The following is a 24,526-nucleotide window of genomic DNA, read 5'->3' as shown; positions in this document are numbered from 1 at the left end:
GAGTTTACCGATTGCATCCATCTGCCACGGGTTCATCGGTTGCATCCATCTGCCACGGTTTCATCAATTGCATCCGTCTGCCTCGGGTTCACCAATTGCATCTGCCTGCCACGGGTTGGCGATTGCGTCCATCTGCCACGGGTTCAGCGATTGGTCGCCATGCGAAAGCCCAAACTTGGTTTAAATTCCTTCCGTGTAACGGGCCCTTATATCTGGGAAAACCGAGCGAAAAATGATTTTCGCATAAAAAGCTTATCGTCCTTGTCCGAACTTAAATCACTTTTTGGATCTCAGATTTTCTTTTAAGTGTACGTGCAATTGGTCGCTCTCTTTTGCAGACGTTAATTGATACTTTTGTTTGTAAAATGTGATGCGTTGTGCTGCTGGTACCGTGTTGATGGACGACCTTGCAATTAGGAACGTGACCATGCGTTCAGTCGTTATTGGATTGTTTTGTTCGCGTTTTTTGTTGTTGTTCCTGTTACCAGGTTTCTAGAATGTAACCAAGTGTCCGTGTCGAAAATGAGCATATATCGCCCAATGGGTTTTACCCGTGCCAAAATCAAACATAAACCTAAAAACCTAAATCGCATGCCCTCTCTCAGTGTCGCACGTTATATTACGTGAAGAAATGAAACGACCCGAGCGGAGGAGGAGGAGACACTTTACCGATGACGGACGTGAACAGCTCCGGAGCCGAGCTGCCTGCCGCCATGAAGGTGGCTCCAGCCACATCCTCACTGAGCTGCAGGCGCTGCGATGGACACGCGGGAGGAGGCACGCGGGAGGAGAAACACGGGAGGAGACACGCGGGAGGAGACACGCGCGCACACGTGTTGAGGCACGGCAACATCTCGTGCGGCGTTTCGTTGTGGAAAAACACAGACGAGGTGACAGGCAAATCTTCTCAACTCGTCATTTTGTTTTTAACCTACACGTATATACGGGAACAAATGACCACGAAAAGCATTACGCAGGTATTCGCGGTTGTGCTGTAACACTCTGAATGATGTCTGACGTTTCGCTCCACCTGCAGGGAGCTTCTTCAGTTCCCGAAGAATGTCCATGAAGGACCTCCCAGCACGGTGGAGGGAAAACATCGGACATCGCACCAAACAACAGGTGGTATGACCCGAAAAATAATAATCACAAAGTAAAAAAAATATGTAAACCATGCTGTGAGTTTTCGCATTTTAGCCCGTTTATATCTGCAATATTTGCCACTGTACACGTGCAGTAAGCCCCGTGAGAGGTGCGTATCTTGGCCAATCGCCACTGACCGGCGTGTGTAGAAATATGGTCACACATTTTTTTCCCCCTCAGTTGGTTTTGGGGAGATCTTCATCCAGCATTTGATAGATCATGGCTGCGAATGAGGATGATGATGTAGTCACTAGATCTTAATAATCGTTTTGAATTACTCCCATGTGCATCAACATGTTGTTCAGGCCTGCGATTTGTAAGAACACGTGTCTTCAACAGACAACAGCTGTGATGACGATTTCCGATGATTGGATTTCTGATTTACGTGATCACATGACGCGCATTGATTTTTGGCTTTGTTTGTTATTGGATTATATCGCTGGACATTTATTGCATGCTGTAAATTTGAAGTAAATAGTAATAACCACGTGAACCATATATTACATGTATTTATAATTACTGCAAGAACACAATTACATAGCGAGCACTTATCAAGGCTGATGGGGTGGAATAACCAGCTTCTATCGCTTTTTGTGTCTATAAACCTCAACAGCGATTCATCTTAGGTGAAAATAACTTCGAAAAGTCACACGATAGAATCAGAATATGCATTTTCTAGCATTAACACTCATCACAATACGACTCTATAGAATGTTGGGGCGAGGGCTGTTAGTAAAGCACATATGAACACCGGCAAAGCACACAAGGCGTGGTTTGGTCAGCACCGCGCTGAGCCACCTTTGTTTCCCCAGTGCTGATGGTCCAACGCCGCAAAATAGTCACCACTGATGTGAGCCGTGGTCTGGAATCGCACTCAGGTTGATGGGTTTGTAACGGTGTGCTAACCACTATGCCACCACTCCTCCACCCACCCACCCCTCCCCGACCGGCGCTCCCCCCCCTGTCAATCAACTTCTAGATGAGGAGGGCTCCTCGCGCCGTAGTAGTCATGGGCGTTGCTTGAAGAAGCTTCACCGCCTGATGAAGACCGCTTGTGTTGCGATCGAAACGTCGTGGGTTTTTTGCTTTTATTATTTTCAATGTATTTTAAAAAAATTTAATTTTCATTTTATTTTACTATTTTTATTGTGGTTTTTGCTTTAATTATTTTCAATGTTTTATTTTTTTTTCATTATTTTTATTTTAAAACGTTTTGTTTTACATCTACGTGACTTTACCGAAAGAACCAAGAATATGAGCTTCACCACGCTGATTTACCGTCGGCTGGTGACGGGAGGGATGTCCCCAGATCCAGCTTGAGACGTCACTCGCCGCCGATATCGGCCGTGGCCGCCGAATCAAGCTCAGGCCACGCCTCTCGCCCAGTGCTTTTCACTGATTTCACATTTAGTGTATTGTCGGGGGCTGCACGCCAGGGGCCTCCGGTGGCCTCACGTTGAAGAGCGCTGCTCTAACCACTGCACCACCGCTCCGTACACGACGTTTACCAGCATTACGTTCGCGGCAGTACCTCGGAGATTTTTTCCAGCGATGGGACGAAGAAGTCGTCGCACACCAAGGCCAGCGCGTAAAACATGTACATCGTCTGCGGGAAGGAGGCACGGATAGAGAATACACCGGGAAAAGATCACGGTGACGAATATGATTCATTAAAGTTTCAGTATTGAGGTGAGGTCACCCTTACACCGCTGCTGTGCCTGCGTTTCATAAGCTTGATCATGACTTTGAATACACTTTCTTTTTTTTTTACAGCGCTCATTTCTAGATTGGCGTTGTAAACTTTCAGGCAACAAAACAAAGATAAGCGCTCAAACAACTCATTAGCCGCTTCTGACGAGATTAAATGAATCTTGGGAACGTTTAATGTTCTTCACAGACAAGGATATTACCTAAATGCCTTTTTATCTGAAGTTGACTGGGATGAAATTAAATTGAAGTGAGGTTCATTTCATTTTAACTGCCGTAGTTACCTCAAACTCATTTGAGCTGTATGTCGCACAACCGAATTGCGCGGCATATTGCCACCTTTAATTAACTTGTTTGATTCTTTTATTGCAAAGGGGACAGAGTCAGCGCCTTAAATATTGACAGAGTAAAAATAAAATGAACCCACATATGAGGTGGATGGGTGGCTCAGAGGTCAGAGCAATAATCTGGTACCAGAAATAAATGGGTTCGCATCCAGGCAGCTGCCTCAGGAAGGTCACCGATGACAGAACACACGAACAAACACAAATGTTACGTGAAATTGTGTTCTGCCCTTAATTTGGAAAACCTTTCAGCTCGGAGAATTAAATATCGGTTCGAGTGTCATTCAACGAGCATCACTGCAATGTGCATAGTGGGTGAAAAGGTCACGTGAAGGCATCTCAGAACTAGCTCCATAATAGCCGCTTCCAATGGGCCATGCTCTAACAAGGGCCACACTGCTCCGTGAGAGATCCGAATGGACACCGCATTTTGTCTCATGACATGACACCGATATCGCAAACTGAATACAATTACAACAATATTTTTTGAACCCCCAAGCAATTATCGCATTGTGTACTCACACAGAATACGTGAAGAAGCAAGCCTCCATGCTTCCTCTCGTCGTTGGTGAAGATGTCCGTCGGGAATTCATGAATCGCTGCCACAACACAAAGGAACAGCAGGGGGGGGGGGTCACACACGTGATTCAATACATTTACATGCTTAGCTTCATTGTCACGTGGTGTCAAGCATGAATGAATCTTGGTAATGCTGGCATGAGCATTACTGAAAGAACCAAGAATATGAATCCTTGCAGTCACGAAAGCTTTCAATCGAAAGATAACAACATTTTAATATTTTAATGTCAGTGAAGTAAAAGTAACCCTATGTTTCCTGACCTTTGGGTCACCCCTGTTCTGCAGGTTCAATGGTGCTGTTTGTTGCTGGACACTTGGAATTTGGGGCCTTTTTGGCCCTGTGCTCAACAATCGTCATCAAAAGAGAGCGATTATGCAATATTCCTTCATTATTAGAATGTTGATGCTGTTCATGAAATCAGAATTTACGAATACTGAATGAGGTTATTTGTTTGATGCATGATCATTCACGAACAAATTACTCACACTGTACCGGCGATGTACCTTTTTAAAAGTGTATAATTCCAGAAATTAAGAAAAATAATGGCCCAAACACTACATGTAAGCATCTATTAAAGTCAAATTAAATCATTCTGAAAAGATCACCTTTCCTAAAGAAATAGAATTCGTAAAATTTGCAAACATTGCAGAAATAACGTGATACCAAAAAAGGTAAAGGCGCTGCCGTGCAATGTCTTGCTCATGCACGCTGCTGACCGTAGGGCCTCTACTCGAGGGATCTCCAGAGAGTCCCCAGATATCTTTGGAGAGGGCGGGAGTAACAACACACTGCCCCACCCCATGGGACCTGCCAAACGCCTAACTGTACTTGCTCCATACACGCATAAAGCAAAGATAGCATATGTGTATGCATTGTTGAATCACAGGGAAATCTCTTAACAAAATCTAAACACCATCAAGACGACCTTATTTGAATAAACTGCCCTGGGGAAAGGAGTAGCATAAAAGGCTGCCCTATTGACATTCAACTTTATGACGTGCTTTAAAATTGTCCTTAATTACATTTTCTTTCGTACTAAAAAGGTTAGTGTGCCCGTTGTTTGGATCTTGATTAGTCACGGCTGACTTTCACTGTGTCTTATTGGCCGCACTCACTCTTCCATCTGGTATTATGAACACCTTGCTCAAATTCGTGATAAAAAAACATGGCTCAGGGATCAGAGCGTTTGGCCAGGCGCTGTTGAAAGTCTGGGTTCAAATCCAGGCAGCCGCGTGCACTTAAAATTGGGTTCTCAAGTGTACTCAGTTGATGTTCTCAGCCTGGCTACCAATGACTGCACTTAATTTGGTTAAAAAAAACATTCCAGCTCGAAGAACTACATATTAGGGTTGACTGTCACGTGACAAACCTCACTTTCATATGCAGAGTGAGTGTGAAGTGTCGCCCTTCTACTGTGTGCGCACCAGAGGCAACTCGAAGAAGGGATCGCAGAGGAAGCTCTGTGGGCCGTTCTCTGGATATGAAGGGTTTGAACCGCTCTGCGAAACGGTCTGAAAGGATACTTCATCTCCCCGCACCTCCGATTGGCACGGTTGGCTACATACGGTATGAACGAAGTTCAACATATGTACATACAACATACATATATCATGATGCCCATTGGGTTAGTGTTGGGGGGACTTTTTATAAAGGGTTCTCAAATCTAGTGGGTTGATGGTCTCAGCCCAGTCACAAAATGACTGCACAATAAACTATTATATATATATTTTTCAATTTGAATAAAAGTTTCAGAACTAAGAATGTATATTATGTATTGGTTTAACTGCCACGCTATAAATATTTCTCTGTAGCAGGGCATGTCACTCTGAAAATATCTCCAGTAGTAGTTCTGCAGTATCTCCTTCAATTGGCCGTTCTCTAGAACGGGGTTAGTGCACTGATCTCCGTGAGAGCTCTGAATGGATGCCTCATGCCTTGAGAGCAATTTCACAATTGGAATAAAACCGGAGAAAAGACGAAATATTGGTTTTGTCCATTAACTTTGTTGGGAATTCTCCTATTCATTTAGCTATTGTGCTTAATGTACGCACACCCACCAGGATGACTCACTTAGGATAGACAGCGTGAACTGATATTTCCTGAAACATTCCCTGGAGAAGTATTTTTGCAGGTTTAGTTTTTAATAGATATTGACCGGAACTTGAATGTCGCTTGTGAAGGTAGATATTCAGTTTTAAATCCAATGACTTTCAAATAGATTGAAACTTTATATATATATGTTCATATGTCGAATATTTTTTTCTAGAAGTTGTTGTTTTGATGTAATTTTTTACTTAGTATTTTTTTTTATTATACCAGGTAAGTCCCACTGAGATCTTTTTCAAAAGTGACCTAGACACAAATGATAGCTCAACGATGTGGCATATCACGTGGAAATTGATAGCAGCCAAATACTCGAAACGCATGTTTTTTAAATATGGAGGGAAAAACCGGAGGACCTGGAGAAAAAATCCCCGCGACCACGGGGAGAACACGCAACCTCCAAATATTCAGGCGTCAGAATCGTGATTGAACCCACGACCTCCTGTATACGAGGCGAGGTAGTTAACATCTCGCCACAGTGGCACTCCATGTATGCAAAAGCACTAGCTATCGCTCTCGATAAACATCACATCCACAGCTGCACACACGTCACTCGCAGTCAGATTTAAAATAAGACAACCATGATGGAGTATCGGTAAAAAAAGAACAGCTATTGAATAATAGTACTTTAATAAACTAGGGTTTCTAAGCGCCTTACATAAAGCTTAAGTTACTTGAAAACTAGGATAGTTTTAACGAATTAAAGAGTGCAAGATACTCAGAATCCATCACAAAGTTTTTTGTGTTAGATCGCATTAACATAAATGTGTCATTAACCAACCACCATCCGACAGACAATTAGTAAGGTCTGTCACGTAAACAAAACTTGCCAATTAGTTACTACTTGGAGAGTGAACCCACAACATTTACGATATGAGTATGACGTTTCGCTGGTGATTACAACCAGCTTCATCAGGCGATTTGCCATAATTTTGGCTCAGAATCCCTAATGGACCGAGGAAGGGAATTCCACAATCGTGGAGCCTGGCTGGAAAAAGCTGCGTCCGATACAGCAGCAGTGTGGCCTTTGGAATCGTAACATTAGGAGACCAGAATGAGTTGATATTTTGACATATTTAAATGTCTCTGTTTATTTACACAATGCCAATAGGATTGTACACTACATCGGCATTGATTAAAATAAAAACACAAACCAACGCAACTCTGTATTTTTATATTCCCCCCCCTTCGCTTTCTTCTCAAGAGCATCTCATGTTTAGATACCATTTCTTATTTTTATCAACACACGCACAAAACAAGCAACAGCTGTGCCTCTCTGGAGAAAATGATTCTAAATTAGAATATTTAATTGACTGCCATGCTAATTAATCCCCCATCTCCGCTTGCCCGTCCCGTCACTTTAACGTCAGCGGCACGCTAGCGTAGTGCGACTTGTGCCAGGGCTTACATTGTTTTTTGGCTGGAGCTGTCCGAGGCGGAGTTCAAGAAAAAAAAGATTCCACGCCAAGTGAAGCCCCTTTTGCTCGTGCCCAATTGCCAACTATGGCACGCCGGACAGACGCAGGGGAACAAACTCTCGCTGCCTTCCTAACGTCAACAAAACCTCCGCCGAGGTTCAAAGTTCATTTATTAGGTATAGCCCTGTGAGCCATTCGGCTCTTGAATCGGGTGCAACCGCAACAAACAAAAAACTAAAAGATGAACAAGAAAACATCTTAAAGTGACTATGTGCAAACAGAAAATCCAAGAAAAGACAGCAAAATATTGCAGAAAAATCACCGTACACCAACCCTGTGCAAATATCCCAGTGGGATGCAAATCAATCAACAACAACCACAAGACAACTCCACTGCCGTCGAGGATTGCTGAATAAAAAGGCGTTACGCGCCAGCGTGACGACTGAACGTGCTATTGGCTAACGCAGAGCGAAAATAAGCTACAGTATTTACAACGGAACGTTGACTGTTAGGAAAATTACGTGGGCTCGGGGGATGATGTTGATGGTGATGATGCTGCCGCCCGTTGGTGGGCTACTGAGCAGCGTCCAAGAGGACGTCTGACGTGGAGATGGAGTCATCGAGATCGGCTCGCGTGCAGCCGCTGGGGAGGCCTTCATCCAGCAGTGACCGTCGACGACGATGATGATGATGATGTGCGTGACCACAAGATGCGTGCGTTTTTGCAACTTTTTGGTGGACTTTTAAAATGTTTTATGAGGATTCTTTTTAAAGTATAGTTGGGTTATGCAACCAGGTTTATTGATAAATGTGCCTACTGTGTTAACGGCTTGAACGTAACGATGTATTGGCGGTAGTAGCCGATGAAAGAGCTGTGCACTGTAGGCGATGAATAGAGGCATTTTTTTCCTTCGTGAGCATTTATGTGCACCGAAGTACATTTTGAAAAAAGCAATTGATTCGGGAGCATAATAAAATTACGATTTTTTTTTCCAGGAAATTTCACCGAGGTTCAAGTCTAATTTATGGACGCGGTTTAATTTTCCTATTGGTTTTCTTCATGCAAGATATCACGCGTAAGTTTGGCTGCCGTTTTTCCGTGTGAAACTAGTGGAACTAGTGGAAAATACGTAGCAATGTGGACATGGTACTGGTATGTACATAAATTATAACATTATAATCAACAGCCCTTTGTGAAACCACTGCTGGATATAAGGCTCCTCCTCGTGGCGGATGAATGTATGCATGATGGACTTGTTTCACACCGTACGTAGCCAAGCGTGCGAATCGGAGGTGTGGCGTTGTTTGAACATACTTCACCATACCGGTCAGGGCGAGTTGATAAGACAGTGGTTACCCAGAACCCAGTGTTCGATGTCACGCGTCTATTTTGTCAACCACTGCTGGGCATCAAACTCACAAGTCAGCTCACCAGATCTGTGGTTGCAGTACGTTAACCAATCCCCCCCCCCCCATTCTATTTTTAATTCCTAAATAAATAATTTATTCCTGCCCCCCTCCCCCCCATCGTCCCTGGGAAGTAAAAATAGTAAACAGCGTCACATTTAGCTGCTGCAGTCATTAAGTTTAATTTGGTTACACGAGCCTGTGGGAGCATCCTGTTAATGGTGGCTGTAAACAAGAACGCGTCGATAGAGGTGACGTGCAGAGTAGCGCAGGCAAACTACACCGGTGATCGCTTTAATGATCCTTTGACGAAACGTTCTGAAGGCAAAGGGGCAAAAAGACCATTTTGTTGTTGTTGTTGTTGTTTTTGGAGGTTTTTGTTGTTGATTTTTCGTTGTGCCACGGTGGCGAGGAGATGTTCACTGCCTCGCCCGGTATACAGGAGGTCGTGGGTTTGATCCCGACCCTGACGCCTGCCGGATATTAGGAGTGTGCATGTTTTCCCCGCGGACACGTGGATTTTTCTCCGGGCCCTCTAGTTTTTCCCTCCACATTTAGAAACGTGCGTTTAAAGTATTTGGCTGCTCTACATTTCCACACGAGAAGTCACTTTGTTGAGATATCATTTGTGGACAGGTCAATTCTGAAAAAAAGCCATATGGCTCAGTGGCGATTACCTGGTAAAATAAAAAAAATTGTTTAGCTTGAAAATAAAAATCTTCGTTTTCGTTTGGCTTTCAATAATTTCCGCACCAAAGTGTTAAACAGATGTTGAGTGTAGTTCAATGGGTGGAAAATAAAATCAATTCCATGATCAGTATAGTTTCCTACCTGTTCAATAATTGCTTCCGAAAATCATTAACCGGTAAAATAAAAAGATTAGACTTCCTATTATCCTCCAAACTGCAGTAATTGTTACCGCTTCCCCCTCGCTAAACAACAAAAATTGAGTCACATGCTATAATCACCGGTCCCCGAGGTCATGTTGTAGTCAGCACGTAAAAAATACACCGTGACCTTGTACATCTATGCTCCCACGTCTATCCTCCCCACCTTCGCCAACCCTCACTGACCAATGTGTTGGAGTATGCACAAATAACCGCGACGACTCACGTATGTGTGTATGCGTGCGTGTTGAACTTCTTTCGCACCGTACGTAGCCAACCGTGCCAATCGGAGGTGCGGGGAAAGGACAACAAACTCAAGCACAAAAAGCTATTCTAACGAAATAAGTTTTCAATCTAGATGATGATTTAAAAGTGCACAGTTCCAGTGGATTCCTAATATCGTAAAGAGGCGCATCGGAAAGCGCCACGGTGACCGTCTTTGTTCGATGGCCAGCCAGAAGCCACCGCCGCTGCTGCGAGGGTGACCGGAATTAACGTGATGGTTGACGCTCCTGGAATTGCAGCAACGCCTCATAAGTTAATTCCACAATGGACAGACAATTGATGATGAAAGGTGCAACAAAAATACTTGAAAATACCAAATAAATATCTCAGAATTCCACGCAGCCTCAATATCTTTATAAATAACCTTGTTTTGTTGAAGATGCAGCGTATAGGTGTCCTTGCCTGCCGAGAGATGTGTTGAGGCACTCGTTGTATACAAACCTTGCTATGTCACTACCGGCTCTTCACAGCTAAACCCAGGTGCAACAACAGAAGCCTTCATCATCATGCCCCGGAAGTTTTGCACCGTCGTACCGGTGTAACACTCATATATATTCCGCGCACTTTAAACGTGCACTACAAGGCTTCACTCGGGTTACTGCGATACGGTCACAGTGCTGTATATTGTACGACACGCTGTATATTGCACGCTATCATCGCGGGTCATTTTGTTTTCTTCGAGATTATATTTCCTGGAAAAAAGGACAGTGATTAAAAGTGTACAATTAAATAGCTTTCACCCATTAAACCATCGCTTGGCTAAATATTTGGGGAGAGGCTCAACTCCTGATTAAAGCCCTGAACCATTGAAGGAAATTCCACGTTCCTAAGGCATGGGTGAGTACATCCATAAGACAACCCTTATTGATTCTCCTGAAAAAAAGTATTATTTTCATGAGTAATCGCTCAGCTATATATTTCAATGGATCCCCAACTCGAATTTGAAGTCGTGACCTTCCATTTGTGAGCTCTGCGCTCTAACCCCTCTGCCAACAAGCCAAATAATTAACAATAGGATCAATAAAATAAACCCCAAGGTCGAAGAAACCAACAAATGTTACCGTACATTTTTTTTTGTTACCATGAAAGCAGGGGGAAAATGCGTGCAACAAATGTCTTCTCAGAGTGGACATTCACCGAGAACTACCGACAATATCAAACAAGTTTAACACCCTCTGAAAGCTTTACATCGGTTTTTACAAAACTGTCAATTTTTCTCCTTTTACAGTTTTTTTTCTTCTCAAAAATACCTAATGGGGGGTGGGTGGGGAGGGGATAAAAAAAATCCCACTCTTTTCACAAAATGTTCTATTACGGTCTAATAAAATCATAAAGCATTTTTTAGATCGCACGGCCTGAGAGAAGGAGTCAAGGGAGCCCGCCGTGTCACGGGCAAGCCAATCAAACGCAATTTTCTCCCTGGAGTGTGGAATTAGACGCGCCGGGTCCCTCTGCACTGCACACTTGAGCTCCGTTTCATGACACGTGGGAGACATCCTTGGCAGATAACGTGTGCAGCCGGCTCTGCCACACTGAAGGCCATCCGTCATATCTACCGATTCTGTCATATTTATTTAATAGCATTTCTTCCTGTAATTCAAAGGCTGACATTTAAGAATTGCTTTCCAAATGCACATTCCCTATTAAATTGTGCATTGGGGTTTTTGTTGTTGTTGAAGGGTACATTTTTTTGGGAGGGGGAAGTGGGGAGTTGGAGAGTAACGCGGCCTGCGTGGAAAATAAAACGAAATATTTTTGATAGCTCGGACATCCAGAATATTTACCGGCGCCAAGTAAAAAAAAACGAGTTTAAATGACAACTGCTGTGAATAATGGTTTTGTATCACGAAGCAACTTGCATTGATGTAACTTAACCAGATAGGTCTTGTAAACCCGTGTATGTGGTTCCCACGACAATGCTAATACAATACGTTTTTTATTCTTAAAAAGCTGCCCATGAGACCCAAAATATCCAACCTGGTCGAAGAGTTTGCGCACTTAAGTTCACGTGGAGAGATGACCGAGTTCTCATTCCTGGCCATGGTTAACATCAGTGGCGAGTGAAATACATCTCTTGACCCGTACCGTTCCTCCCAGCCCACGCCATACCAACTCTCTCCACCAACTTGCAATGACCATCAGAGCGAAGTATGATAAAAAAAAGCCAGTTTGAGCCGACACGGTTTGCGAAATAATTCTTCCCAACGGCGGATTGACAAAAAAAGGGTCCGTACATATTTTCAATAATAATAATGATGCATCAAGAGTGATAGCGATCAGTCCCAGAAATCAAATGACAAATGGTGTGCAGTGAGCCGACATGATCGGATGCCCGCGACAACAGATCTCGATTGGTCACGAAATGAGCAGATTTTTTTTAGAAATACAAATATAAATAAACGCGTTACAGTGGAAAGCTTGAACGGGCAGGTTGAATTGTCCCAAGATGCAGCAAATATAAACGTGTCTGCTCTACCTGGCTCCGCCGAGGGAGCCGGCTCTCCGGCAGTGAGTGACGCACTCCACACAAATCACACCTTCTTCATGCTCTAAAAATAACGAGCCTCGCTGCAACTGCAGCCACAACGTCGCGGGCCCGACCATCGCGTAATATGCGCGCGGCGTAACTGTCATCGTTTTCTGTAAAGTTTCGCGTATTCAACGTTTTCACCCAGCCGCCTAGAGCTCAAGGCGACCCGTGAGTATGATATGCGACGTGCTGCTGTGTTGTAAATAATTGAAAAAGGCAAAAAAATGTCGAAGGTGGCGGCATTGAGTAATTGTCATCGCTACTTTAAGGCTCACAGCCTTAAAGTAGTGATGGAAATTGCACATTCCTATCGTGGGGATGGGTTTATCCATAAAAGCACAACACATGTCGAATTTACATAATATGGTACCACCTCTATCCACCCCCAAAAATATGTTAGGCTTAAGCCGACCCCCAGTAGGGGTTTGATCTCCCCTTTTCCCACTGGCAGTCGAACAATCTAAACCCCAGCGCCACTGCACGGCTTGTTAATTACCAATCCGACTACAGCGGTAATTCATCAGAATAATATCCTCCCGCCATTATCTACTCTCGCCTCCACCCACCCGAGGGAGTCATGGAGCTCTTCACACAGACGAGCTCGATTGTTAGAAGCAGCGACGCCACCGGAGTAGGACGTCGTTGGCACTGGGGCACTGGGGGCAATTACAATCACGAGGGCACACCGAGGCTGTGGTGCGAACCACCGGTGGCAATTGCGAGTGTGCTTCCTATTTGTTGCACAACTGGAAGCGTGGACAAACGCAAAGCAACTCGCCGTCTATGTCGGTGTTGCGGATGCATTCATCCGACAAGAGGACTGGGAAAGTGGCGCGTTACAGGTACAATCACGTGACTGATTGTGGCAATGAGCGTGCCATGCCCGATGCGTTTTCACCTTTCTAAGGCAGAACCAACGACGAACGTGGCGCGTGTGCTTGCGAGCGTGCAGCCCCTCCACGTATCGCTTAATTCCGATGATATTACCGTTCACGTCGAAAAAACGCCGCGTACGTATTTTTCACAAACGAGTCGATTCATTGACGATTCGTGATATGCATACAAAGAGAACCGGGGGTCACAAGGTAATTTGTCAGGCAGTCGACAAACCCACTTCCCTGCGGAGAGGCCCTCACCTGAGCCACCCCCCACATGTGAAATGATGAACAACAACTGCCAAACGTTTGTTCGAGCCCCCCGGGACAGTGCCCACTAAATGTCTTCACGAGCGCCCTGTGCAAGAGACACCGAGTGGCCGTGCGTTATCAGAATATCGGCATGCAACGGGAGGGCGGGTTTGGGAGGCGGTGTTCTATCCTAGCCACTGGCAAGCGGGCGGGCAAAATAAGCGTGAACGTATCTCAACAGCCGCTCTTTGCAGCAAGCTCGTGCTAATTAAGAAATTATTTTGATCAAATCCACAGTCACCGGGTTTCCACTACTACAAAGTAAGAGTGAAAAAAAAACTGGTCAATTTATTGTCATTAAAACCGTCGTGTTTAAAAAAAAAAGTTTCTAACTTAAGTTGCAGGCATGAATGCATTCACTGCCGCGTGTCTCTCAGTCGTTACCGGGAGCTCAATATAACGTTCCCAATTATGTGCAAAAATAAATAATAGTTGAGTTGAAAATTACGTTGCGAAAGTATTAGAGGCTCGCCGTACATATAACCATGCATGTCTGTCAGAGGGTTTCCAAAACTTGACCATAAAAAGCCAGCGATAGTTTTTAAGACTTTTCAGCCAAAGCGATGACACCACATGCCATGCAAGGGCCTCGCCCCGTCTCCCAATGATGTAATTGCGTGTGTGACATCATCTCATTATGTTCTCAGAATAAAATATTATATTTGCCAATTAAATACTTCAGAGGACAAGCACGTGTTTGAAAATATGACAGAATCAATGCGTAGGTATGCTTTTTTTTACTTACACAGTATTTGAAGAGCTTTCATAACTCAGCTCTTTTTTTCTCAAATCGCATTGTTTCTCTTTAACTGCTGGTGGTAGTGTGCTGTCAATAACGTTTTGTTTGTACAGTAACTTCGTGATTATAAATGAATGGATGGAATCCGTTACTTGTTGCTAATTTAACCTTCACATGAATGCACTGCACAGGAAATGCATTTTTAAATATATATTTGCAAGCTATAAAGGCTCTTTTTTCCTGTTTGTTACGAGCATACAGTATCTAATTTTCATGAGGACCAATACATCTGCATTGGTCCTCTTGACTTTCCAACCAATTATATTTGAATAAGTAGCACTTATTAGAATACATTTATTTATTTGAAATCTGGTAAATGGCACTGTCATCCAACAGAACATAATACATGTTAATTGAGGGGCAACATCACGGTTAACACAGTGATGTTTCTGCATGAGTCTATCTTATAATTATTCATAATGTAGAGAGTATTTGCGGCATACACTGTAATTTGGACAACAATGAGAAGGTTTGCAGTCTCAATGTGGGCGAGAGAGCAACTAGACATATCATCTCTTTGGGGGTCAATAAAATGAGTACTGCTTTGTGACGAGTCAATTTGGGTTCCTCTTATTAACATACTTGACTCTGGCATAGGAATATGGAATTTTCATCACTGGCTCAGGACTACGAATTGATATGAGCCCCACTTCACACTCGTTGAAGCGTGAGAAAAAAACTTCAACATTGTCCACTCACTTTCACGGTATCTGGAACGTATTAAGATGAAATCCATTGCAATTCAACTTTCTCTCAGTAGCATTTGCTAGGATATCCGATTCTCCCATTATTGCCGGACTGAAGGTCCACACCAAATATTTCGCGATTTAATATTTTTATATATTTTTTTTTAAGAATCCAGACTTGTTTTTCAGCGACACTTCAGACAGAATCAAACTTGCACAGTGCCCCGAGCGTGCGATGCCATCGTTCCAACTCGTCAAAACTCAATCAAAGCAAAGAGCCCACCCGTTCCCTCCTCGACTCACGGCACTTCACTCTCAAACATTTAACCGTGCACCCGGCAGGTGAAAAACGTTATCAACAAACGTGAGAGAAACCTGAATGCCGATGCCTTGTTTCCAAGTCGTCGTTAATCCGACATCGGAGCCAGGGCAAGCCAGGGCCCCTGGTGTAGGTGGCAACAGCTGCTTCGCCGCGTCCCGGTGTGCTGCAAATTAAATATTCCTTCCTCTCGCTCGAGTCAAGCACGTCGGCTCATGACATTGAACAGTTCCCTCTCGTTATCTCTCCTTCTGCCTACTCTCACATTGCACCCATCGCAACCATGCTGTGTGCAGTGGGGCATCTGTAAAAGGGTGTTTTCAAATTGCATGACCTTATGAAGTACGCTGCCTGCGTCAATTATGACCTTCAATTTTTTTTTCATTCCTTGTGCTCCTTCTTTCATCGAGCTGCGTCACCGCGCAGGCGAACAAATGGGAGATGGGACGACACTCCGCACCTCCGTGAGATTGTGGACAGGACAGAAGCAGCCTCCGTCGCCGTCGTTTACACGGGGGGGGGGGGGGGGGTTATTGAAGTGGGGCAATGTGGCCTTGCAAGCTTAGAGAGCACAACGGATAGCCACTCAACGCGTGAGTGCCACTGCCGTGAATCCGAGTCCGCCGATCCCTCTCTCGCTCGTGCGAATAATGTAGTGAGTCTGCCGAGCGATGCATATGGAAGGGGGACGTGTTAAAACGCGGTGCCTACTTAAACATTTTTTTTATTTACCAGGTAAGGCCCACTGAGCTGTATAGCTCTTTTTCAGAAGCGACCTAGCCACAAATGATAGCTCAACGAAGTGGCTTATCGAGTGGACATTTATAGCGGCCAAATACTCCAAATGCGTGATGATGAGGTGAAAACCATGGGGACAACACGCAAATTCCAAATATACAATCGTCAGGCTCGAACCCACGATCTCCTGTATACCAGGCGAGGTAGTTAACATCTCGCCACATTTCATGGCCCATACCCTGTGTTCTCGTACAAATGCTTCACCAGAAAGAATCATCAGTCAAAAGCTGAAGATGTAACTAAGTTAAAGGCAGGTTCAAAGCTTCAGGTAATGAGAAAACATTAGGTTACTGTTTTTCTCCACGTAGAAATGTATTAATAAGAACCTATAGAATGCAACGAAAAGGACAATAATTGCGGAGGTGAAGAGATGAGATCTTTACACGCGCAGGAATGAGATGGTTAGTGACGGCGTGGAGAGGAAAAAAATCCTAAGAGTAGGGTTTCATCTAGCAGTGGATAGATAATGACTGATAACTATAAGCATTCGTTAAATAAATACCAGACTCGATGGCCTTCACTGCCGAAAACATTTGCCGCGCTAATTCGATACAGTCCTAGTATGTACCTGGTTCTCCAAATACAGAGGGCATTAGTGGTGAATCATCAGTGTTTTATAAACCCATTGTGAAATGAAGGACATATCCCCCGATTTAATTAACTATATACTCCAACATAGCAATGAATTCATACAATATGTACATTTCCACGAATATGGCTTAGGAATTCCTTTGTATAAATAATATTTATAATTTTCGCAAGTAAAACTAGATTATGTTTTCTCTTCCTCTGGGATACAACAATAATGCATCGACACATGTTAGGACCACACATCCACGACTCTGATCTCGTGATGTTTTTTAAAACGATGTGATATTAACAGCGGGGTTATTCATCCAAATAAATTAAGCAAGCGTTCATCTTTGTTTCCATCTTCGAAATAAATACATATATACACGCACACGCATATCTACAACACACAAATGCGCAGCACAATGGACGGTCATATATTTTCCCATTATCTTGCCCAATTGCATTGCAAAATGCGATTTTTTCCCCCCCTCCTTCTTCAGCAGGCTATAAATAAGCCGAGGACTTCGGCGGAAATCTGCCACGCTGCTCGCGACGCGTTAACGTTACGAGCGTTGGGTAATTAGCTGACGTGTTCCGCGACCCCCCCCCCCCCCTCCTTCTGTCAGAGGGGAAGGTGCTCTTTCAGGGACCCCCCCCCCCTCCCTCCTCGCTGAGACACGACTCCTGCACAATCAATGCAATGGACGGATCTACGACAATTCTCTTTTGCCAGTCCGAGGCATAGCGAGCGAGGCGTTACGCAGCCTTCCGCCAGCCTCTCCGCCCACAATCGTCGTCTTTGTCACAATAATTACACGGCGGCGTCGTCGTCGTCTTTGATTATTTACGCAGCGACTCCCTCCCTGCCCTGCGCCACGTCGCGACGTGGCAGAACCCCCGGGGACGTCTGAGATAATATTAATAATAACAACAACATATTAACTCGGTAAGGAATGTGATTGCAGAACAAACAAAAAACTACGTGTATAAAAAATGTATGCGGTGGAGACAATGTAGACAAAACAAACATCAACAACATTGCTCGAGACGACTCTCCTTGAGTCTTTTTTTTGTCCACTTCATTTGAGTGAGTCGTGCTCGATCCGAGCCGGTGCCACTGGGTTGCCACCTGTCCTGCTTTTCCCTGGTGTTGTCCCCTTTTTTAGGGTGGGGGGGGGGCGAATTTGGTCGTCTTCCCAAGGACGTGATACATCCTAGATTCTCGCAGTCGAGTAATAAAATACCCCCCAAGACAATGCATTTAAATGTCGTTCTCCCTCCCGCTTGTACTGTGAGACGTTATTTATTCCCACGCTATGCCTATGCTCTTTGTTGATTTCTCTGGCTGTTCTGGCCATACCTAACTGTTCACCAGTTCACCACCGGCTCCTTGACGGCCACCTGCATTCATGTCTGGGCAGTAAATCACAGAGAGGAGGCTTTCGAGTCCCGCACGTCTGCATTCGTTATCCACAATCTGGCAATCACATTTACGCGCAAGTTAAATGCTCTGCTGAGTAAGATACATTTGGACGCGGCTGGTTCGGGGTGAGAGAGGCAGGCAAGTAATGCATGCGCCCAATGATTGGTCAGGACATCTGTTGAGGGCAGGGGATTTCCATTTGGTCTCAGTTTGGGGAAGATGAAAGACAGCGGGAGGCCTTGAAGTCCCAGGGATTAAACGGAAACTGCTATTAGCTACGCCACTACCCGCTTCAAATTAATTAAGCATGTCAGCAATTACTCGGGGATATTATGAGATTACATTTAGACCGTTCAGTTCGGCGCAAATGCCATGAAGTTAATTACAATTATTTGGAGTGGTTCGACTGTGTGGGTTTTCATGGGCCTGCTGTAAGACTCTGCGATGTGTTTCGTGGGAGAAATTGAGCCGCTCCGTTCTGTTCCCGAAGAAGGTCCCAGCACGTGAAGTGAAACGTCGGACATCATCGTCTAGAACAGTGGTTCTCAACCTTGTTTGGCTACTGTACTCTTTGTTGAATTTTGTTTCAACCGAGTAGCGACCCTTGCCTGACCCAACATGGTTCTGGGAAATAAATGTACGAATAATGAACATCAACATTTTTATCCAATTGCCAATTTGTTGAGGTATCATCCTCACGAGCCAGTAAAATGCAAGCGAACAAAAAAAAAATCAATGTGACACTCTGCACGCGTGACGTAATTTATTGGAGGTCTTTCATCTCGTTCCAGGTGTACCAAGTGGATTTACATTTTACCGCAGTTATTTTACGTTGCCAGATTCACGCATGATTATTCACCGATGACTCTCATGTACCGTATAGTTGCACACATTTATAAATCACCTCCGTGGTCTCGAACACGAGAGAGCGATGCAAGTGGTCTGTTGACGGCAAGTGTCTTGTGGACAGATAAGGCTAGATTTGAAGCTTTCGTGACTGCAAGGATTCATATTCTTAGGTTTTTTCGGTAAAGTCACGTAGGTAAAAAAAAATGTTTTACCTACGTGACTTTACCGAAAAAACCTAAGAATACAGATAAGGCTGCCTATGGACCTCGGTGGGAGTTGGCAAATCACGCAGGGGAAGGGCAAAACAAACGTCCTGATCATGAGACACTTTCGGGTTTAAGAGCTTCTCATTAGCAGGCAGTACAGCAAGTGGGATTTTGACTTTGACCTTTGCGCATGCAGAGTTCTATCTTGCCGCGCGTGCATGCAACGTGCTAGCTTCCGATGCGGTCGCGGTCTTCGACGTAAGGGGCCGTCCCCCCCCCAAATATGACGTCACAAAGTTCTGCTCCCCCCCCCCACAAAACCGTATTTCCATTTTGAAAATAAAACATGCTTCAAATCGCTTTACACTATTGTCCTTGTAGTGCGTATTTGATGTGGCGCTGCACTCTGATGTTGTAGGAGTGTTGTTATAACAATTAGTGTTGTTACAACAATTCTATATTTATTTAAAGTTGCGCATTTTGATGTGACGTCTCATTTCTCAACCCCCCCCCCCCCTCGTCACACATCGTCACAAATGTCTGACCACCCCCACCCCTAGGTGCGTGACGTCATTTATGGACGGCCCCTAAGACAAAAAACATATAACCTTCAGGTATCGAAGTTCGCATGTGAAGGTGACATTTTTTAATGAATGCAGAGAACCTGGAGGAATTCGCAAGAAAGGTCTTTTTTGGGGGGTTAGGTCGCGTAAGTACAAATGTGTCGTTAAACCCGCCACCACCCGACACAGCCAATTAGCAAGGTTTGGCACGTAAACAGAACGTGCCGATTAGTTACTGCTTCAGCCCACCGGTTGTGTTGGAGAATCAATCCGCAGTGTTTACAAGTTCAAGTTCATTTATTTGGTATGGCCCTGTGAGCCATTCGGCTCTTGAATCGGGTGCAACCGCAACAAACAAAAAACATGAACAAAAAACATCTTAAAGTGAATATGTGACTAAGTGCAAACAGAAAATCCAAGAAAAGACAGCAAAATATTGCAGAAAAAATCACCGTACACCAACTCTGTGTGCAAAAATCCCAGTGGGATGCAAGTCAAACAACCAACAACAACCACAAGACAACTAATAGGGGTTTTTCCCCTTTTTCATGGCAAAAAAACTGACACCTTTTGCAAGGAATCATGCTTACTTTAAGCACAATACTTGCAGTCAAATGCAAACAAAAAACAATACTCTGATAATTTATGCATTGTCTTTGAAACTGATTGGTCCACACCAGAGGCAGCTTTCTTTGGAGCCTAGTCTCATATGGTGTTCGACCAGATGACGCCAAAAAGCGCACAGTTCAAAGACAACGCACTATACTACAACAATTGCGATGTTTTGCTACCGAGACGATGTTGGTCGCGAAAGCCCCCCCCCCCCGCCAACAACGTGTCAAACTTGGATGGAACCAATGACAGAACAAGGGTAGAACGTACAAGCTCCAACAGGTAAAGGCGTGTAGGAGGGCTTGAGTTCGCAGACTACGAGAGAATGACGTAGTGACACGGTGCGTCATCATTCGCTCCATGGTTACACGCCGAGCGCGATGACGTACTCACCCCTCCCCCGCCCCCCAGTCAGTGTTCATCAGGTGAATTGTCTGATGCATTAAGCTGACCATTAGCGTTTCATCGGAGCTGCAAATACGGAGCATGCAACAATTAATTGTCTGCCCCTCCACCTCTCTCCTCTCTCTCTTTCTCCTCGCCTTGGGCGATGACGTAATTCAAAAATCGTATTATTTTGTGTGTTTTTAAAGTGTAGTGAATGCAGCGCCTCTAGTGGCTACTACCAGGGTCACGTTAACCGGCTGCTTACAACTTAGAAATCGAAAATTCTTCAATATAACTCGAACAAATTGCTGAGTGGCTGGTTTAAATCAGGATTTTAGCTTCCCGTGATTTAAATCGGGTTCTGCAAGTTAGTGAGTTGAAGGGTCTGAACAAAAAAAACCCATCATATTAAATTTGAATTTTTTCCCACTTAATTTGGCGATTCACAGCTCTGAAAATCAACAGCTGCGAGAATTTAATATTCAACGAACGATCTTTGCAGCGTTTTAAGAGGTATGCCCCTAAATTTGGATAAAGATGCCTATGGAAAGGACCACTTCGAAAGTAGTTGTGGAAGATCATCTTCTGGGACCGTTCTTGCCAAGATGCCGAGAGTACAATTGTAACAAAATTGTGAAAAACATATTTTGAAAGACCTGGCGACGGCGTTTATCTGGTTGCCCAGCAGAAGAAGAGCAAGCATTGCTACCCCCCCCCCCCCCACCAAAGAGGTAACCCACTTTATCAACCGCAAAAAGTATGATGGGCTATTAACAGATCCACAAATTGGTTTTGGACTCGTAACGTTGTGATTGTGAGTCAATTCTGAACGTAAAAAAATAAATCGACCGCAAGCAAATGAAATGTGGAATTGTAAATTTAAAACACAGCACGGCTCGGTTTGTACAAACGCCATCATTATCTCCTGTGGTAGACTGCGCTAGTAATCCCTGGAAGGCAGTATATCCGAGGATATCTCCTGTCTCGGCACAGTAAACGTACGGAATGGAATTAAAGGAACAAAATAAATGCCATTGCTGAATAATGCATTGCTCAAGGGTCGTTTTTCAACTTCATCAAAGATTTATTGGAGGTTCCATAAACTGCAGACAGAAAATAACAGTCAGAGCCCTTTAAATATTACATGCTCTATGATGCACGGTGGATACAATATTTAAACTGGGGAAAAAATGGAGAGAGGAAAAATATTGTTCTTGATAAGAGGAAGATTGATCATCGTGATGATGGAGCATAACAAGAAATCAAAGTGGCTTCATCACTACATTGTGAGGACTCGAAAGGTTAAAGGAATAATGACAGACTATCATAGCAATTTGCATGCATTTTATATAAAGTACTTTATTTTTATATATGTACATAGGGATCCTGCAGTGGCGTAATGGTTCACATAAAGGTTGCCAGTTCAAAACCATCTTCCGGCGGTGCGCCAGTTAAAACACAATGGTAACGAGTTTATCAAATCCCCCCTCCCCCCTGGTCTCTGTTCCGCCCAGCAGCATAAATGGGTTTTATTCGCCACAGTTAGTTGATTGACAGGTCGGGTGTGGTGGGGTAAGAGTGTGGCTCTGCCCACCTCTTCCAACTTGTCTGGTCAACATGTTAAGAGGAGATCGAATATATCCCGTAGATGTTGGCTGTCGTAGAGGCTTCTCCGCCAACTGTGGCATGGCTTATTTAAATATTTTTACTATTTTTTTATTTTTACCAGGTTGGGCCCACTGAGCTATATAGCCATATTCCAGAAGCGACCTGGCCACAAATGATGCCCCAATGAAATGGGTTATAAATGTGGAAATGTAAAAAGGGCCAAATACTCTAAAACGCATGTTTCTACAACCCGGAGAACCCTGGAGAAAATTCCACGTGGCCAAAGGAAGAACATGCAAACTCCAAAAAAATTCATGCTTCATCGAACCCACGACCTCCTGTATACCAGGCGAGGGAGTTAACATCTCACCACCATGGCATGAGCAAGCATTTACGGTGCCCCACCTTTACTTCTTACGTGTGTGTGGATATATATTACTACTATAGTGAGCCAAGAATGTCTGTTTGTGTGTAACGGGCGTGACGTCACTCCACATTCCGCACTCCCCGTCATTAATATTCATGAGCGGGTGGATTTTTAAATCTTTTATATTAAGTTCACTTGCTTGCTTGCTTGCGCGCTTGCGACCATGCAAATCTTTCCATCGTTTTTTAACCTACTTCCCGTGATCCAATCGAGCTGACATTTTGCACACAGACTCGTTGTGCGTGACAATTTCTTTTTGTCAAAATTTTTTTTCCAAAATTTTACACTTTTTAGGTAAAACAAATTATATTTAATTACCAATTGCTTAATGGTGGCAGGCAATCATCTGACCCATAGGTGGCAGCCATCTCAAGCCAGAGGACGAGAGGACTCTAGCCGCCCGTGTCAAAGACCAATGTGGGCTGGGTTGTGGCCCATTGAACACGCATATTAAGGATTTATAGTGAAAAACTTAGTTTTTACGGGTTAATTTTTTACACTCACGTAGAGGGTCGAGCGGAAATTCGCTGTAAGTTTGGCGTTTCTTTATTGAAAGTGAATCAAATAATAATTATACGCAGCGACAAAGTGGATCTGGTGTCTTTGTTTATTTCTTCAGCACTTGAGACAAAAGGTAAGTCTAATTTATTCTTCTACATTATGGTCAAATAGACATTTCTCGGTGATTTTCCAGATATTGTATCGAATTCCAATTTATTTCAACACCAGCAACCGAAAGCAGAAGAGAATAAAGTATCAAAGCAGTGAATTTGAACAAATTGAAGGTCAGTTATATACAGTGCTACTGTGAACTGCAGTGAAGTGTTTGATGACATACTTTCGTGCAAGATTCACTGCCATTAAATTTACACAAGATACAATTATACTCCGCTTAATTTTTTTCATAAATATTACAGCTTCTGTCCTAGGACGGGCAAACAAGCTCGTATAAATATAAGTAGTGGTCGAGGTTTTCACGGAGCGGTATTGAAAGAACATGGAGCCCATCTTATTACTTAGTTTTCCAATAAAGCCACCTCTTAACATCGGAGCAACCACTCCACGATTTCATTAGTTCATAGAGACAGGGCTTCAAATTACCATAAACATTAGATTGCTGTGACTTTTTCAGTATCACGCTCTCATTTTCCTTCCCGTCACCTCATGTGATATTTATACACAGTGTCTATATATAAAAATACAGACCTATGACCAAATCACCCTGGCCAACCGAATTTCATTGGATTTTTGCAAAGTAATCAGGGTCTAGCCTGGATATTCAGAATCAGAATCTTTATCCTGGAGAAATCCGATGCGCTATGAAGCTTGACAGTTGTTTGTGAGCGTGAGAGCTGTTAGGTATGGCCAGAAGACACCGATGCTGAGCACCCTCGTACGCGTGGTGGAATTGGCCAAATATTAAAACTATTAAACTCTTTTATTTTTATTTTATCAGGTAAGGCCCACTGAGTTCTATAGCTTTTTTTCCATCACAAATGATAGCTCAACGAAGGGACTTTAAATGTGGAAATGTTTAGCAACCAAATACTCTGAACGCATGTCTCTAAATGTAGAGGGGAAAACTAGGGGATCCGGAGAAAATTCTACGTGGCCATAGGGAGAGAGACATTCCATCTCCAAATTTACTGCCGTTAATGTCGGGCTCGGGATAAAACCCACGACCT

General features: G+C 43.9%; 1 protein-coding gene across 2 annotated transcripts in view; it reads right to left on the bottom strand.

Moving 5' to 3' along the window:
* The window catches only part of SLC24A3 (solute carrier family 24 member 3), a 125,874-nt gene that overhangs the window by 45,201 nt on the left and 56,147 nt on the right, over positions 1-24,526 (bottom strand). For both annotated transcript variants that reach the window (XM_061559451.1, XM_061559452.1), the window contains exons 3-5: positions 3,717-3,793; positions 2,675-2,749; positions 670-754 (exon numbers count right to left, since the gene is read on the bottom strand). In XM_061559451.1, coding sequence (XP_061415435.1) covers positions 670-754; positions 2,675-2,749; positions 3,717-3,793 — 237 coding nt within the window. The remainder of the gene's footprint in view (positions 1-669; positions 755-2,674; positions 2,750-3,716; positions 3,794-24,526) is intronic.

This window comes from Lethenteron reissneri, chromosome 25 (genome assembly GCF_015708825.2).
Source record: "Lethenteron reissneri isolate LAM-NWPU_2019-01 chromosome 25, ASM1570882v1, whole genome shotgun sequence".
In the NCBI taxonomy this organism is placed as follows: domain Eukaryota; kingdom Metazoa; phylum Chordata; class Hyperoartia; order Petromyzontiformes; family Petromyzontidae; genus Lethenteron; species Lethenteron reissneri.
This window is presented reverse-complemented; position numbering and strand designations above follow the sequence as displayed.